Source organism: Convolutriloba macropyga, chromosome 4 (assembly GCF_964194025.1).
Source record: "Convolutriloba macropyga chromosome 4, txConMacr16.3, whole genome shotgun sequence".
In the NCBI taxonomy this organism is placed as follows: domain Eukaryota; kingdom Metazoa; phylum Xenacoelomorpha; order Acoela; family Convolutidae; genus Convolutriloba; species Convolutriloba macropyga.
In genome coordinates this window covers 16,053,250-16,068,660 of record NC_134471.1, presented here as the reverse complement: position 1 = coordinate 16,068,660, position 15,411 = coordinate 16,053,250, and the positions used below count along the sequence as shown (strand labels likewise).

Sequence of the window (15,411 nt, the reverse complement as noted above, 5' to 3'; positions counted from 1 at the left end):
TTCAAAAACTACTTGATAAAAAAGTGAGAGCGTTTTGTATCGCTCACTATTTAAAGATCAATTGCCCGAACGCCGTGAATTTTCAAAGCGCTGGGCAAAACGGCACGTGATCGACTTTTATGCCGATTTTTATACCATTAGAAATTCCAGAAGCAAAAATGAGCGTTTTAATGGTCGCTTTTTCTATCTGTCTAGCTTCGAAGCCGGCGTCGACTGCCGGCTACAAAAATCAATCTGTATCTGATAAATGTTTGGCTGATCAAATTAATGGCTGCGTAGACGTAAGCCGACAATCAAACAAGCAACTTGTAACACTGTAAAAAGCACAGTGGTGTGTTGTGTTGTTTATGTTGTTGTTTTTGCTTGTTACATTTGTTACTTTTAACACAAGTGAACAAAGAACAAAATCGAGAAAAAATTTAGTTGAGTTTTTGATAATTTAAATGATTTTCTTCGTCTGTTTTTGCGAATCTAGGGCAAATTTCAAGAGAAAATTAATGAACTGAACGCACTAGAAATTGAGTCTCATATTTTTAAACATTTATAATTATATTATCCCACGTTATATAAAAATTTGTTAAAATTGTTTTGAAATGTAACCAACTAATATCATTTATCAATATGCATACAAAGTAACAGTTACAATCTTTCAAATATAGCAGCATAAAATCTGCGGGATTTTTTAAGTTGTAACAATCAAGATCTTATAGCCATGACCCACATTTTTAACCCTATTACCTTGAACCCCATCTGAACCCTGCAGCAGTCGATATTCAGTTTAATTCGCGGAAATCCATCAATTCTGAATACAGCGCTGTTTACTAGCCAATTTTTCCCCAACAATTGTTAACTTTTTATTTCGCTATTCTGTCTAACAAAAATTGTCGCCATTGTTTTAAATTACGATGGCCTTGTTACATGCAATAAAATTATCCAAGTCAAGACAGCAACCTTCATTGTTATCCAGTGAAATATCTTTCTCTGGCAAGTGGTTCTTCACTCGTATGTTACTTGTTATTCTGCTCCAATTTCTTCAAATTAACCACGGTTGGTATGAATTAAAAGCGTCTATTTTATCTGATTTTTGAGTAAATGTACTCAATTTTATAGCTGGTTTCGATCCATTTTTTGTGTTTTAATAGATTACAAGGAGGTTCAGTAATGTGCGTTTGCAAATAAGGTTGCGATCCCACCCAATCACGTTTTTGACTTAATTGTCTGCATTACGGAGGAATAGATCGAACTTCAAAAAATGACGTATTGGTCGAAAAGTGTGGTTCATTAAAAAACCTCATTTAGCTCGAACCACTATACAAATTTCAGAATGACACAATAGAGGGCCAGTGATACCTGCCATTCAAGAGAGTATGTGACAAGACAAATAACAGACTCAAATAAAAACAACAAGCATTATTTATGACCAAAAAACAGAGTCTATTTTGATTTAAAAAACTTGTCATGAAAAACTTGTCAACATGAAATAGTCAAAATAGCATCAGAAAAAATTAAACTGAACCAAATGCCTTTTATTTCACCGCAAATTATACTGGATCTGTCTTTATTGAGAATTAATAACAAGTATACAAAAAGAATATGGCAAACTTAGAAAATACGTTTACACTTTTCGAAAACATTAAAATCGAAGTCATGAAAGACATTAGACTTAAATTGAAATATTTCAATGGCTTTATTTATCTTTTCCTACAACACCATTGAGACCCGTCTTTATTCAGATTGTCATAGTAAACAAAAGGAACAAATACTGGTAAAATTCAAAAAGTCCAATCAATTTAGCAAAGAAACTGTGTCGAAATCTCTAAAATCACAATCTCTTCACAAAAAATTTTTAAAATAGCAATAATTGCGCCTTCTTTTAACGCTTTTAATGTGGTAATTAATTTGCAATTGTTATGCCTTTAATGTGATGATTGGAAAAGACAGCAAAGGACAGCCTCAAAAATTGAAAAACATCAAAAAATAAAAAAAGTAAGATATGAAAACTCGTAGTATCAACCCAAACAACAGTAAATTAAATAAAAAGAGCATTGAAGTCTACATTATACTTCTCTTAAAAACGAAAGTGACCTATCTAATTGAGGACACAACGCTGAATTCAGGCCGAAATACGATTGAAAAAGGCGAATCTTGAATAACCAGTATTCTTTAAAACAAAATTTTCAAAACTATAAGACATAAAAAAACTGCAAACTTTCAATTATAATATAGTGCATAGATTCATTTGATACTTCTTCGAAAACCAGTCGTACATGTCATTAGTATCACTAAACCAAAAAAACTCTCTTTGAAGACTCTACAAAAAAAAATTTGCAAACGGTTTTGAAGCCAAAATCCATGCGCGGCTGCAATTATCATGCATTTTTATTGGCGTTCATTTGCACAAATAGTCTTCGTGTCATTAATTGCGTTGATTTGAAATCATGCTGGTCTGTAACTAACATAGAAAAGAACACAAAGTCAAAAGCATTTCAAAAAAATGTACAGCGCGCCATTACAATCCGAATATTTTTGAACCATAAAATTCCACAACTGGAGCAAAGCTTAAAGTGCTTTTGCTTTTTCTTCAATAACACAAAAAAATGTTCTAAATGTTAACAATAACCTCATTTGACCAGAAATTGTGTATATCAAATATAAACGATTAATTTCCGACACTTATCGAGTTATAATACCGACAAACCATTATGTATCATCTAAATTAATTAGACAGTTTTTTAATAACTCCTTCGATACACGAACAGGTACGTGATAACTTATACTCAGTCACAAGACTACAAAAAGCTCGTTTAATGGCGGCAAAACTCAAGAATTCATTCAAAAATTAATGAAAACAAATTGTCGGAGCCATAAAAGCCACGATCTTTACTCTACATAAAAATCACAATAATGATTTGTTGGATCTTATTTGATCATAAATGGGACCACTTAGTTTTTCAAATTTCAAATGAGAAAAGAATTTCCTGCAACTTGGTTGACGAAAACGCAAAAAAGATATTTGAAAATGGCAGAATCAATATACAATCCGAATCTTTTTTTTTTCGCGAAAGTCAACAATGAGACTCGAACTGGCCTTGCTATCGTTGCCCGGCTGTTCAGAAACTCAATTGTTCCAAAAATGTCAGAATAGTTTTTTTGGCAGAAGAAATCTGTTTGTAATAAAAACAAATTATGCATTTTTTATGAATATCGGTTTAAATTAGAAAAAGACGTCAAAAATGCTATTTCAATAAAACTTTATTAGGAACGGGATGTACAATTAGCACAATTGTGAGCAAACGAAGATTGTGTCAACATTCTCTTTGTATGCAATACCGGTCAAACTGGACAAAGCATTTTGATGCCATTTCTTATGAAAAAAAATGAGAAAATTTTTTGACTTTTCCAAAAATTTAGCTAAAAATTTAGCCAAAACTGTTGGTTCAAACAATTCGCCAACTCAATTTTGTCTTTAAACGTAAAGGTAATGAAGCTGTCCTTAACAATTTGTTTGGTTTTTTTAAAGCAAAATTTGATTAAATTTTAAACAAAAATTACGAAAATTATGAACAAAATAGCGGACATTAGGCTAAGGTTCACAAAATTTTGAACCCCCGTAACTCCTAGGAAAAAGCAAAATTTAACTAATTCTTTTTGATATGAAATTCTACATTTGACATGTTTTCTAATGATACTTTTCACAACCCCGTACGATGAATATATCGATCGGCGAAAAATGACTGAACAAAAAAAACATTCTGAGCATATAGAAAAGTGGTTTATATCATAACTGCAAACACTTGATCGTTTTTAATTTTATCTGCAGATCGCTGCCTCTTCCTCTCGAAGTACCAGGTTCTAAAGCCAAGTCCATATCAGTACTAGCCTAGTCTAAAAGGCTCACCTTATTTCATTTTTCTGTACCGGACAACTTCTAATACAAGTCTGACAGTTATTACAGGTCTTGGCCACGATTTGGGTATTACTTGCAAGTTGATTCCCAAGTCAAAAACCAACTTTCAACTTTTCAAAAACTGAAATGTGTAAAAAAACATGACCATAGTTCTGAATCAGTACTGATTTCTAGATATGCTGTTAGAATTAATTAGTATTGAAATTTACTTGGAGTTGGGAATGGGTAATTTGAATTCGGTACCGATAAATGCTTGTGATGTGTAATATCTATCTATCTATTCATATTAATTTCTGCGCCAAATATGTTAAAAAATTAATATTTAGTGAATGATATCCGTGATTTTTTTTTCAATTTTATTCCATAGCCTATAAATTCGCGGAGGGTTTTTAATGGAAGGAGCTGTTGTAGGCTATAACTTAAAAACTGGATCAAGAAAAACTGTGCAAAAAACTTATCAACATTCTGGGCATTTTATGGCAAGCAAAAAATAACTTCAAAGTGAATTTTTATTGAGTTAATTGAAAGTCAATCTGTTATGGTCATATTCTACGTTATTTTCTGATGTTTTCTTATTTGTGAAATTCCTCACAAAAAACTAAAAGCAATTTAAGTAACAAACAAATCCTTGGCTTGAAATATTAGTGTCTATGTTTTCATTAAAATCCTTCAGCTCTCATTTGAATCTAATTACAAAATAGGCGCCACAAAAAAAGTTTCCTGAAAATTGTGGGTGATAGGAAACTAATTGCATGAGACGCAAAAAATATTAGCAAACGATTCTCTGCTGTAATTTGTATAGCGCCGTTTAAGTACGACATGAAGTGGTTTTGTCAGGGCTAGGGTTTTAAAAATTTCAAAAAGACCAGTGCTTCAACTACACAACTATTTCGTTTCTTTCGTTGACTAAGACGTTGATAGGTGACCACCCTTTTGGGGACACTAAATTTAACAGTGGACACAATTTGATATCTCAACTGAGAAAAACTTTTTCAGGTGTCAAGTTTTTATAGTTGACTTACCGCAAAGAAGGAAGCTGGAAACAAAACTTTTTGGTTTCCTTCGCATTTTGCGAACTCAACACTGGATGTTTTCATACTGATTAATTAAATAAACAATTGAGGTCAAATCAGTTAGTGTAATTACAGTCCCTAGTTTTGAACTTTGGTACCGGATCTGCGATGATATGCAAAAATTTATGTTTTGAGATAGACCTGATGGATAATTCTCTACACTCAGAAATGTTTCACTTTTTATTATTTTCCAAAACATTGCCACAACGTTTCCAGAAGTGCTATGGGGCATCATGTGATTGGAACCATCTTGATTTTTTGTTGACCTGTCAAATATACATTAACCCCGCCAATTAATGCAATCAATATACTAATGATGTCCCCACTGTTCGCCGCGCATCGGTTTCACCCCATTAACCAATCGGGTGACTTTTTTGGGGGGGAATTTTCCCGCAACAAACTCCCCCGTTTACCTTCTAGCGCTTCATTTTAGAAGTTAAGAAGTCCAAACGTGTAGGCTGCGATTCAGTAAAACCACCATCTTTATTGATTTCATTTAGAACGGAATCTTATTAATTTTAGCATGCGAGCTGGAAGAATTACAAAATCACTCTGAAAATGGCGTGGGCGGTGCAATTTTGATCGGGGTGCCACCTTCGTCCAAAACGGCTGAACAAAACCTACGTAGTCAAAATCATCGCAAAGCATCTTACGGAGGTCATGAAGGAACAGGAGTCATAAGAGCGGGTGACACTTGTGCCTGGACCATCCAAGTTCCCCCCACCAAAGCTGTTTATTTGTCAGCTGACGACATGTTTTATATTCCAACAGTGCATTACGGGACAAAAGCAGGTTGGAATATTTTGGAGACTTTTCACAAGTCAGTAAGTTCCTGGTTTGAAATGAATGCAAAGACGGATTAATCATAGATATCTGTGGTGATGGATATCGTACGCCAGATCGTCAATTTCTCTTTTTCATCAAATCTCGTTTTGATTATAACAGTTTGCATAATTTGTAGATGAAATGACATGCTAAGCGCTGTTAGCACAAAAATATCTCGAACAGTGCCCCAACACTGATTAAAGTACATCCCATTACTTTATGGCCATTTTCGATAGCAACAGAGTAGAAAAAAAAAGATTTGCATGAAATTGTATTCTCATAGCAAAAGCACAAGTCGCGAACTACATTTCAAAGAATTTTCATTGACTTAAAAAAAACTGGACCTAGAAACGATTAAGATCGGATTTGGAATATTATATTGAAATACTCGATCCCAAAACTTGGAGAAAAAAACAGCAAAAATTGGTGTAACATGGAGGCAAGCAGACAAAAAAGCACTATCGAGATAGTGAATTGTCAGTCAAACACAGTTTTTGTTCCGACCCCACTTGTGGGGGGAGGAACTATATACTCAAATGGGTTTTTTTTGTTCAGTCAATTTTGGCCGATCAATACATTCATCGCAGAGAAATGTGAGTGGTATCATTAAAAAACTGTTCAAGCTTAGAATTCAAAATTAAAAAGATTTTTTTTCGGTTTTTTCGAGGAGTTATAGAGGATCGAAGTTTTGTGTGAACACGGGATATTTGTTCACTTTAGTGTGATTTTTCGTCAAATTAAGTTATTTTCTATAAAAAGAGTATTTCAAGCTTTAATTTCTTAACAAAAAATAAACCATTTTCATGTTTCTCATAGACAAAAGTCGATAAAAAGACTAATTCTGGTCTCATAGGGAGCTTCAATATAAAAAAATCGAAATCTATTTGAGAGCTTTTTTTTATAAAACTTTTCGACTTCTTTTTGCTTTTTTAAGTCACCTAGAGACAAGTCACTTTTCATATCGAGGTTCCCTTAATGACAAACCTCCTTTACAGTCAAATTAAAATCAATGAACGATAAAAATCGTTTTCAAGGAATTAATCATGCTCTTTTTTTTAATTTCGACTCTGAGTTTTCGCAATTTTAAATGAAGATTTGAATTTCTTTTGAGGTTTTACTATTTTTTGCAGTATTATGGCATAGACTCATTGACTAACAGTGCAAAATGTTCCGTAGTGAGATTCAGGAGAGCATATCTAGTGCTTTGAGTGGACAGCTAATGGCTGTTAAGACTTCAAAAATAATCTTTTGAAAGATTTTTCGATCATTAAGCAATCAGAAATTTATTATCGTGAACTGTAAGTCAGTCTCTGTGATGACAGCACCCTCCTCCATCCTACTGTAACCAAATTTGATCTAGCTGGCGGCTTTATCTTCTAACTTTTAGTAATATGACTTCAATAACAAGATTTCAAAAAATTTTTAAAATTTTTTTGTATATTTCCGTTTTATTGGTTAATTTTGAAATCTTATCACACTATCCTAAAATTGACAGCTCCCCTTGGCTTCAAAAAGACATAAAGAGGTTCAGTGGATCACAGATAAAATTTTTAGAGCAAAACTTATGATTTCAATTGGCTTCGACCTTTTCTTCTCGCACTTCTCTGCTGAATTTTTGGTTTTTGCCTGATTTTGTAGTTTTTTTTTGTAGTCATAAGACTTGTTGTGATGTCTCATTGATCACCTATGCATGAAAATTATCCTCATACTCCTATTTGGCCATGTTTGAGCGTATTTATATTTTTCCGCTGAAATTTATTAAATATAATGGCTGTTAAGAATTTTAAAAATATTTTTCGAAACTTTTTTTGAACATTAACCAATCTTAAAACTTTCGTGAACTGTCAGTCAGTCTCAGTATTGACAGAACCCAATTGCTTTATACTGAAACTAAAATAAATTTCGTTGGCGGTTTTCTCTTCTAACTATTGAAGCTATCGTCTTCAATAGCACTAGAACTCAAAATTTTTTCAGAAAAATTTTGGGATATTTTCGAATTATTAGTTAATTTTGAACTCTTATCAAATTATCCAAAAATTATACAAAAAATCCAAATATTATTCTATTCTCATTGGCTTGTAAACGACATTCAGTTGATCGCAGACAAAGTTTTCAGAGAGAAGCTAATGGTTTAAATGGCTTCGCAATTTTCTTCTCGCACTTTTCTACTGATTAAGATTGATTTTCGCCTGTTTTGTTGTTGTTTTCATAGTCTTAAGATTTATTGCAATCTCCTATTGATTATCTATTCATTACAGACATCTGTTTCCTGCCACCTTGTTATTTCTGAGCGTAGTTATTGGCCTCCGTTAATAGCTTTTGAGGTTAATGGCTGTTAAGACCTAAAAAAAAAAGTTCTTCGAATTTTTTTTGGAACATTAACCAATCCTAAACTTTTTTTCGTGAACTGTCAGTCAGTTTTAGTACTTTTGGGATCCTTTTTTATTTCTAATGCAGCCTAAAATAATCTGGTTAGCGGTTTTATCTTCTACCTATTGGTTTTAAAACTTCAATGCCACCAGTTTTCATTTTTTTAAGTTTTTGGGTTCTTTTTCTCATTTTTGGATCCTTTTGAAATCTTATGACATTATCCTAATACTGATAGTTCCCATTGGATTAGGGAAGACGTTAAATGGATCATATATAAAGTTTCCAGAGAAGAACGTATGATTTAAATTGCTTCGACACTTTCTTCTGGCACTTTATTACTGAGTTATTGTTGTTGCCTGTCTTTGTTGTTGTTTTCATCTTCAATAACTTTCAACTTCAATAATATGAATGACCAACAAACTTGTTGTCTCATGGAGGCTTAATTTAGCGTATTTAGTGGATTCCGTTGAAAGCTAATGAATTTACTGACATTGATACTGCGAGTTTTCTCAAAAATTTTGTGGTTCTAATGTATTTGTTCTTATTTGATTTTTTGAAGCAATATTGTTAAAAAAGAGAAATCTCATTGCTGTTACAAAAGTAATAGAACATACAAAAGCTTTTGGTGAAAAGTTCATTTTTTAATGCCTTCGAGACTTTTCTCGCTCGATTTTTGTCTTGGAATTGCTGTTTTTGCCTGTTTTTGTTCTTTAGTTAGCCGTAAACTGCTGACAAAATCTAAACTCTTAGGCATGTAATTGGGGATTGAATTAGTGATTTTACGTTAATCAGTTAATCAGTTTATAGCCTTTGGTCTTAAAAATTTTGATATACATTTTCAAACATTATTCAAACTTTTCAACTTTTCAGTTTTTGTTGTTCTTTTCGTCAAATTGTGAGTTTTTTCCATCAATGATAGGTCACATCCAATTTTTTGTATCCCAAAAAAAATACATATCTAATGATATTATTTACCACCGATGCTTTGTTTGTTGAACAATATGCGTTTTTGTAAACATTTTTTGAGTGGTCATTTTTTGCGCTTCTTTTCGTCTTCTTTCAGAACAATCGCGTAGTAACAGATCCCTATGGTTTACAAATGTTGCCCAAAAAAAATTATTTAATCTTTCAGTATAATTCCCATAGCTGAATAAGTAGAAATAAGAATTGAATTAAAAATACAAAATTTTCAGATAATAGCTAATGGTTTTAATGGTAGCAATAGTTTGTGTTTTCGCAAATCGTTTCGAATTTTTTAAGTTTTTCTTCAGTTCGTTTCTAAGATTTAAACAACTCAGAGACAAGGCCTTTTGGTTTTGTAGTAACTTTTAAGTAATTTATCAAGGATTGTTTAGTTAAAAGCTAATGATTTGAGACTTTAAATTTGAGACATTTTAAATTTTGTTTAAGAAATGTTGATTAATTTTTGAATTTCGCCTCATTGATCGTTCTCGTTGTTGACATGAAACCTAGTCTCAATGAGAAAACTTTCCGTCCACTGTATAATTAGGAGAAAATAAATTGGAGTAGTTAAGGTTTTATCTGACTGCATTTTGACGTTGTTACTATGTGCTTTTAAATATAGTTATTCAGTTTTTGCCGTGAAGTTTTTGTTTTTGCTAATTTTTTTGGTTGTTTTTTTGTCTCGTAGTCTCTTTAAGGTCATATCGCCTTGCCGATGTAATAGGACATGGCATTATGTAATTCAATTAGTAGAAAGGCTGTGTAACGATTGTTTTAAACTCAAACATCTATTTTAAGTCAAAAATGTGGATGAGCTCGGGTCGGAACATCCTGTGCAAACGCACATTAACGAGCCGCCTTGTTCATTCTAAATTAAAACTAGATTAAACAAATTCGCGCAGCAAAACCAGTCGCTTTTTAGCTGCACTCAAATTTGACTTCAAAATTAATGAAAATGTGTGAACAGAAACTAGTATAGGAAACTTAGCCGGAAGGTTCTGGAATTGAATTGAAGGCAGAACTTGCCACGAGCCTCATTCACGCGGGTATTGTTTTATATTATTTTCTTCTGCAATAATCTAATTAACGTAAGTATAAAAGTTTTTCAAAAAAACGGAAAAAAATTATAGAAAAGCAAAATGAACAGTTTTTCCTTCGGAAAACGCCAGTGAAAGTTGCAAATTTTTAAAACAATTGTTTTCAACTAACACAGGGTACTATGAATAATTAATTTGCTATATGACACGACAAATAATGAAAATAAACCAAGAAAACCAAATGAAGAAACCGGTAAAATAGAAAAAAAAATCGAAAATGCTAAAATATTTTTCTAAAAAACACAGTACAGATTTCAGCCTCCCCATAATTCTTCACGAAAAACCACTGGATTTCTCTTTTGTGTGTTCAGTGACATTTTAATTGATATGAGAAACACTAAACAGCAAATTTGCAATAGTCAAAAGAAGGCAAATAATTTCTCTTATTATAGTATGGCACGGCCCATCAATATTTCAGTTGTTTTCTCCTAGTAACAAAACCCATGAATAGCTTCTGAATAAACAGTTGAAAGGAAAACATTATCCGGAAGTGCGCAAAATCAGAAGATACGGGACAAAATTTTCATAAGAAGACAAAAATATGCAGTATTTGAATTAATCAACTCCAAGTCAATAATTGACTTAATCAAAACCACGTCTTATTTATGCTCAAATTATGTCAAAAACAAACCCAAACCGAAAAATACAATTGCTTGTTAATATATGCGTAAAAAACTATTTGCACAAATCAAATTTTTGAGATTAAAAGTAAAAAAAGTGCTCTTTAAATTCTGCACGTGAACAAAACCTGATATTCACTCAGCAACACTTTTTGTAGAATTTAAAATTCAGCTAAGGTGGTTCGGGGCCTTAGCCTCTAAATTCCAACAAGTTTTGAAAATAAATCCTAAGTTTAGTTTTTCTCTAAGTTAGCCCTCTAGGCGACTTTAATTCTCTTAAAGACCTTCAGCCCAAATTAACTTATAAAGGAAAACGGGCACACTTCTATACTTAGCAAAAGTTAACTTACACCAGTTAACTTCTAGTACTTATGCCTACTAAGAAAACTATAACAAAAACACGCCGAAATCTAGCTAAGAACTCTCTGTCTTACCAACAGAAAGGAGAGACTTCATTTACAAAATTAAATTCAAAAAGAAGCTCTAAGAAAGTACAAAAATCAAGCGGTATATATACTCCGAAAAGTAAATAAAAGAGATATAATCCAGTCCGATTTCTTTTTATAAATTAATCTCATGCGAAAAGTCCCAAAATCCCATGGTTAAAACAAGTTCATCCCCAATTTAGTAAGTAACCTCTAATTTGAGCTGAGAAATCTTAAGTTTCATCAAAGGTTATGAATCCGTTCAGTTCAGACAAAGTCAGAATTGTCAGTACTTAACAAAATCAATATTTGTTGAATAAGCCGCCTCTAAAGTCCTAACTTACTTAGCCATTATTCTTTCAATCTGATTTAATTCGAAACCTCTGAGAAATAACCGAAGGTTAGTACTTTGCCATAATTTCTTAAGTTTTCTTAAATTTCTTAAGATAGCTTAAGTTAGAAATTCCATTTCTACACCACCCACTCGGACTTAACTATTCTCCTGAATAGTTATAATTACATAGTTAAACGATTTACATCAGTAAATAGAAATGTAAAACAAATTTATAGAAAAAGAACTTATAAAAGGTTTAGTTAGTCCTTGGTCTGAGTATTCACAAACAGTTGCAAGTTCTTTTGTTTTGATGCTTTCGAGGAGAGACAACACTGCACACGAATCGTTTCTACCTTGCGCATCCCCGACTATAGTGGCCTTCTTGACCACACCGCTGGCATACTACCCGGGACCTCGTTTGAACTTGTTGGCCTCCAACAATTGCCTGTTGTCCCTGCATCAAGTGTTCAAGAGCCCATCTCATTTTCTGTTGCCCAGAGAGGACCAATTGAATTAAACGGAAGTGAAATTCGGCACTGAATGCTGCTTCGAGAACCTCCATCTCCGTTTGTGTGCTGGCATCTCTGGTATTTTGTTCCCCAATCGTCGCAGTAGTGCTCCAAGCATCATCATCATCGTCCCGAATGTTACCGGCTGAGGCTGTGTTGCACTACTGATTCCCAGGTCAATAGCTAAGCCCACCGTAACAGCATACCCCACAAATGGCTCCTTACGAAGTTCACTCCTCAGGCTCTCCACTTGTAGCCCGTTGATGAAAATCCAGTGGGCCAGACGATCCAACTCTTGGTCCGTTTTTCCTAGATTTTCTCGATAGCATTTTTGGTAAACCCTGTCCGCCCACTTTGTGATACTCTCGCCAACTTTTTGTTTGAGACCAAGTTCCTCTTGTGATGACATTTCTCAGTGAAGTTGAAGTCACTTTGGTTCTAGTACAACGAAGCAAGGTAATTAAAGATCGCAATTTTTTTTAAAGCCTTATTTATATGCTTAGAACTTTCACGTTATCACATATAGACAACTTTCACATTTTCCTTAAATCATGAGCTTTAAATCATACTTCAAACTCTGATAATCCCATCTCTGTCACCAATGTAGAATTTAAAATTCAGCTAAGGTGGTTCGGGGCCTTAGCCTCTAAATTCCAATAAGTTTTGAAAATAGTTCCTATGTTTAGTTTTTCTCTAAGTTAGCCCTCTAGGCGACTTTAATTCTCTTAAAGACCTTCTGCCCAAACTGACTTTTAAAGGAAAACGGGCACACTTCTATACTTAGCAAAAGTTAAGTTACACCAGTTAACTTCTAGTACTTATGCCTACTAAGAAAACTATAACAAAAACACGCCGAAATCTAGCTAAGAACTCTCTGTCTTACCAACAGAAAGGAGAGACTTCATTTACAAAATTAAATTCAAAAAGAAGCTCTAAGAAAGTACAAAAATCAAGCGGTATATATACTACGCAAAAGTAAATAAAAGAGATTTAATCAAGTCCGATTTCTTTTTATAAATTAATCTCATGCGAAAAGTCCCAAAATCCCATGGTTAAAACAAGTTCATCCCCAATTTAGTAAGTAACCTCTAATTTGAGCTGAGAAATCTTAAGTTTCATCAAAGGTTATGAATCCGTTCAGTTCAGACAAAGTCAGAATTGTCAGTACTTAACAAAATCAATATTTGTTGAATAAACCGCCTCTAAAGTCCTAACTTACTTAGCCATTATTCTTTCAATCTGATTTAATTCGAAACCTCTGAGAAATAACCGAAGGTTAGTACTTTGCCATAATTTCGTAAGTTTTCTTAAATTTCTTGAGATAGCTTAAGTTAGAAATTCCATTTCTACACTTTTTGTCACGCTTTATTTGCTCATTGGCTCTATTCAAAGGGCGGCATGAACATAAAAGAGCACTCATGGTTATTTGCTCTTCAAATTTGTTTACAATTTCGATGTCAACACTCTGTTTTCACGTGCGGCATGTTCAATCTTGTAGTTAAAAAAATATTTATGCACGGCCAAAAGTATACTTCAAAACCTATATCAGAAATTAGAACCAATTTTTACAACTATATTTGCGTTTAATTTTTTGTGAAATCTTTCGTCTTGATTTTCATTGATCAGAAAGCTTCATATATTTGCAAAAAAGGACAGAATATAGCAAACCTGACAAAGTGCTGTACATTTGCTTTTGAGTGAATGAGATTCTATTTCGGTCACCTGATATCCACACTTTATCCTTTTGAGATTTGAGGTTGAGTTTGCCGGATACCAATTTTTTTCTCACGGTAATATTTTTTTAATTACGTGTAATGAAATCGTTTTTCCGTTGAATGTCACAAATACAGCACATAAAAAATTTTTTTACTGAGTTTTATTTTAAATTTTCTGCTTGACTACTGCTAATCGATGCAACGGAGGCTGTAACGGACTGAAATGAGGATTTATGTCGGGTGTAAACAATATTATCGAATCTCGAAAGCTGTAGTCTAATTTGCTTACTTAGAGCGCATTTTTTGTTTTTTTTTTAATTTTTCTACGAGCAAAATAGTTTATCGATACTATTCATTACGCCAACTGACTCAAACTATTATTCATTATTGAACAGTTTACCTAACAGACTAGTTAACAGACTAACGTACTACTGGAGTGCTGACGTAATTTTCAGTGTAAACGACAAATTTTGGTCATGGTACTGCGGTATAAACAGGTGCAAAATTCACGCTCGTCTGTAAATTACTTGGTGTTAATCAGTATACGTCATTTTTTTTGTAAAATTCGGTGAAAATCAAGATAAATATTTCATATACAAATTACAACTCATATACAGTCAGTTTTTAGTCTTCATTCTTGAATCTGCCACGTCACCACGAGTGTGATGTTCCTAACTTCAGGCTGACACACTACTACTCATTTACTTGCCAGTTAAAATTTCCCACATTGGGAAAGGGGTCATCGTATTCTTCCAACAGAAAATTATTGAAAACTATTAAGTTATGCTCCTCTGGAGAAGTTACCTAGAATAACTAAGTTAAGAATCATACTGATTCGATGCCCCCAAGCTTTTTTGGTGTTCTAATAATTGTTTAAGGTTTATGTTCTTGAAAAAAACACAGTATAAAAACCAGGACCACAATTTTTTCTTGATTGGGTAATGGATCAATTGATAAGTGTAACACAAGAAATTTAACAGTAGCAAATTTCTCTCAACATTTAGTAATTATATCGCAATTTTTCTGCTAATTTGGATTGTACAAACTATTAAAATTCAACAATCGGTAGACTAAATTTTTTCTTCATTAAATGAGACTTTCAAAAAAGTTTGCATAACTTCCATAAACATGACACAAAACTTTTTTCTGACACAGTTTAGCAAAGCAAATTAAAATTAGAAAAAAAATTGCGAAACTTTTTGTCAATTATTCCGGAAATTTTTTTTCTTTATAAGATTAATTATAAAATTAATTTTCTCAGAGATGTTGAATTAAAACAAAGTAACGTGTGACTAACTATATTATCTTATTTGATCAATGTTCAAAAATTGAGTTAATAAGTTTCCTAGGTGAATAATTTTGGAAAACTTAAATTTCTATCCTTATTTTATGTTTTTCCCATCGGGTCTCTCACGCAAAATATTATTTTTAAAACAAATCTTATATATTTTTTTAGATACTGAACTTTATATGCTCACTGCACAAAACTTGATTGTAAATTAAGAATCATATTAACTTGTTTCAGGGGTCAATAATTGAACAAAAATGAAATCAAAGTAAATTCTTTCTAAAC

The 15,411-nt window shown here is 32.8% G+C and overlaps 1 protein-coding gene across 3 annotated transcripts in view; it reads left to right on the top strand.

Moving 5' to 3' along the window:
- The first annotated feature begins 210 nt into the window (after window positions 1–210).
- Window positions 211–15,411, top strand: part of LOC142338281 (uncharacterized) — a 39,035-nt gene continuing 23,834 nt past the window's right edge. For 2 of the 3 annotated variants that reach the window (XM_075387963.1, XM_075387961.1), the window contains exons 1-2: window positions 333–1,047; window positions 5,503–5,772. In XM_075387963.1, the coding sequence (XP_075244078.1) occupies window positions 906–1,047; window positions 5,503–5,772 (412 nt within the window). In that variant the 5' untranslated portion in view covers window positions 333–905. Of the gene's footprint in view, window positions 237–332; window positions 1,048–5,502; window positions 5,773–15,411 lie in introns of those variants that run through there. The other variant, XM_075387962.1, reaches the window with a different exon arrangement.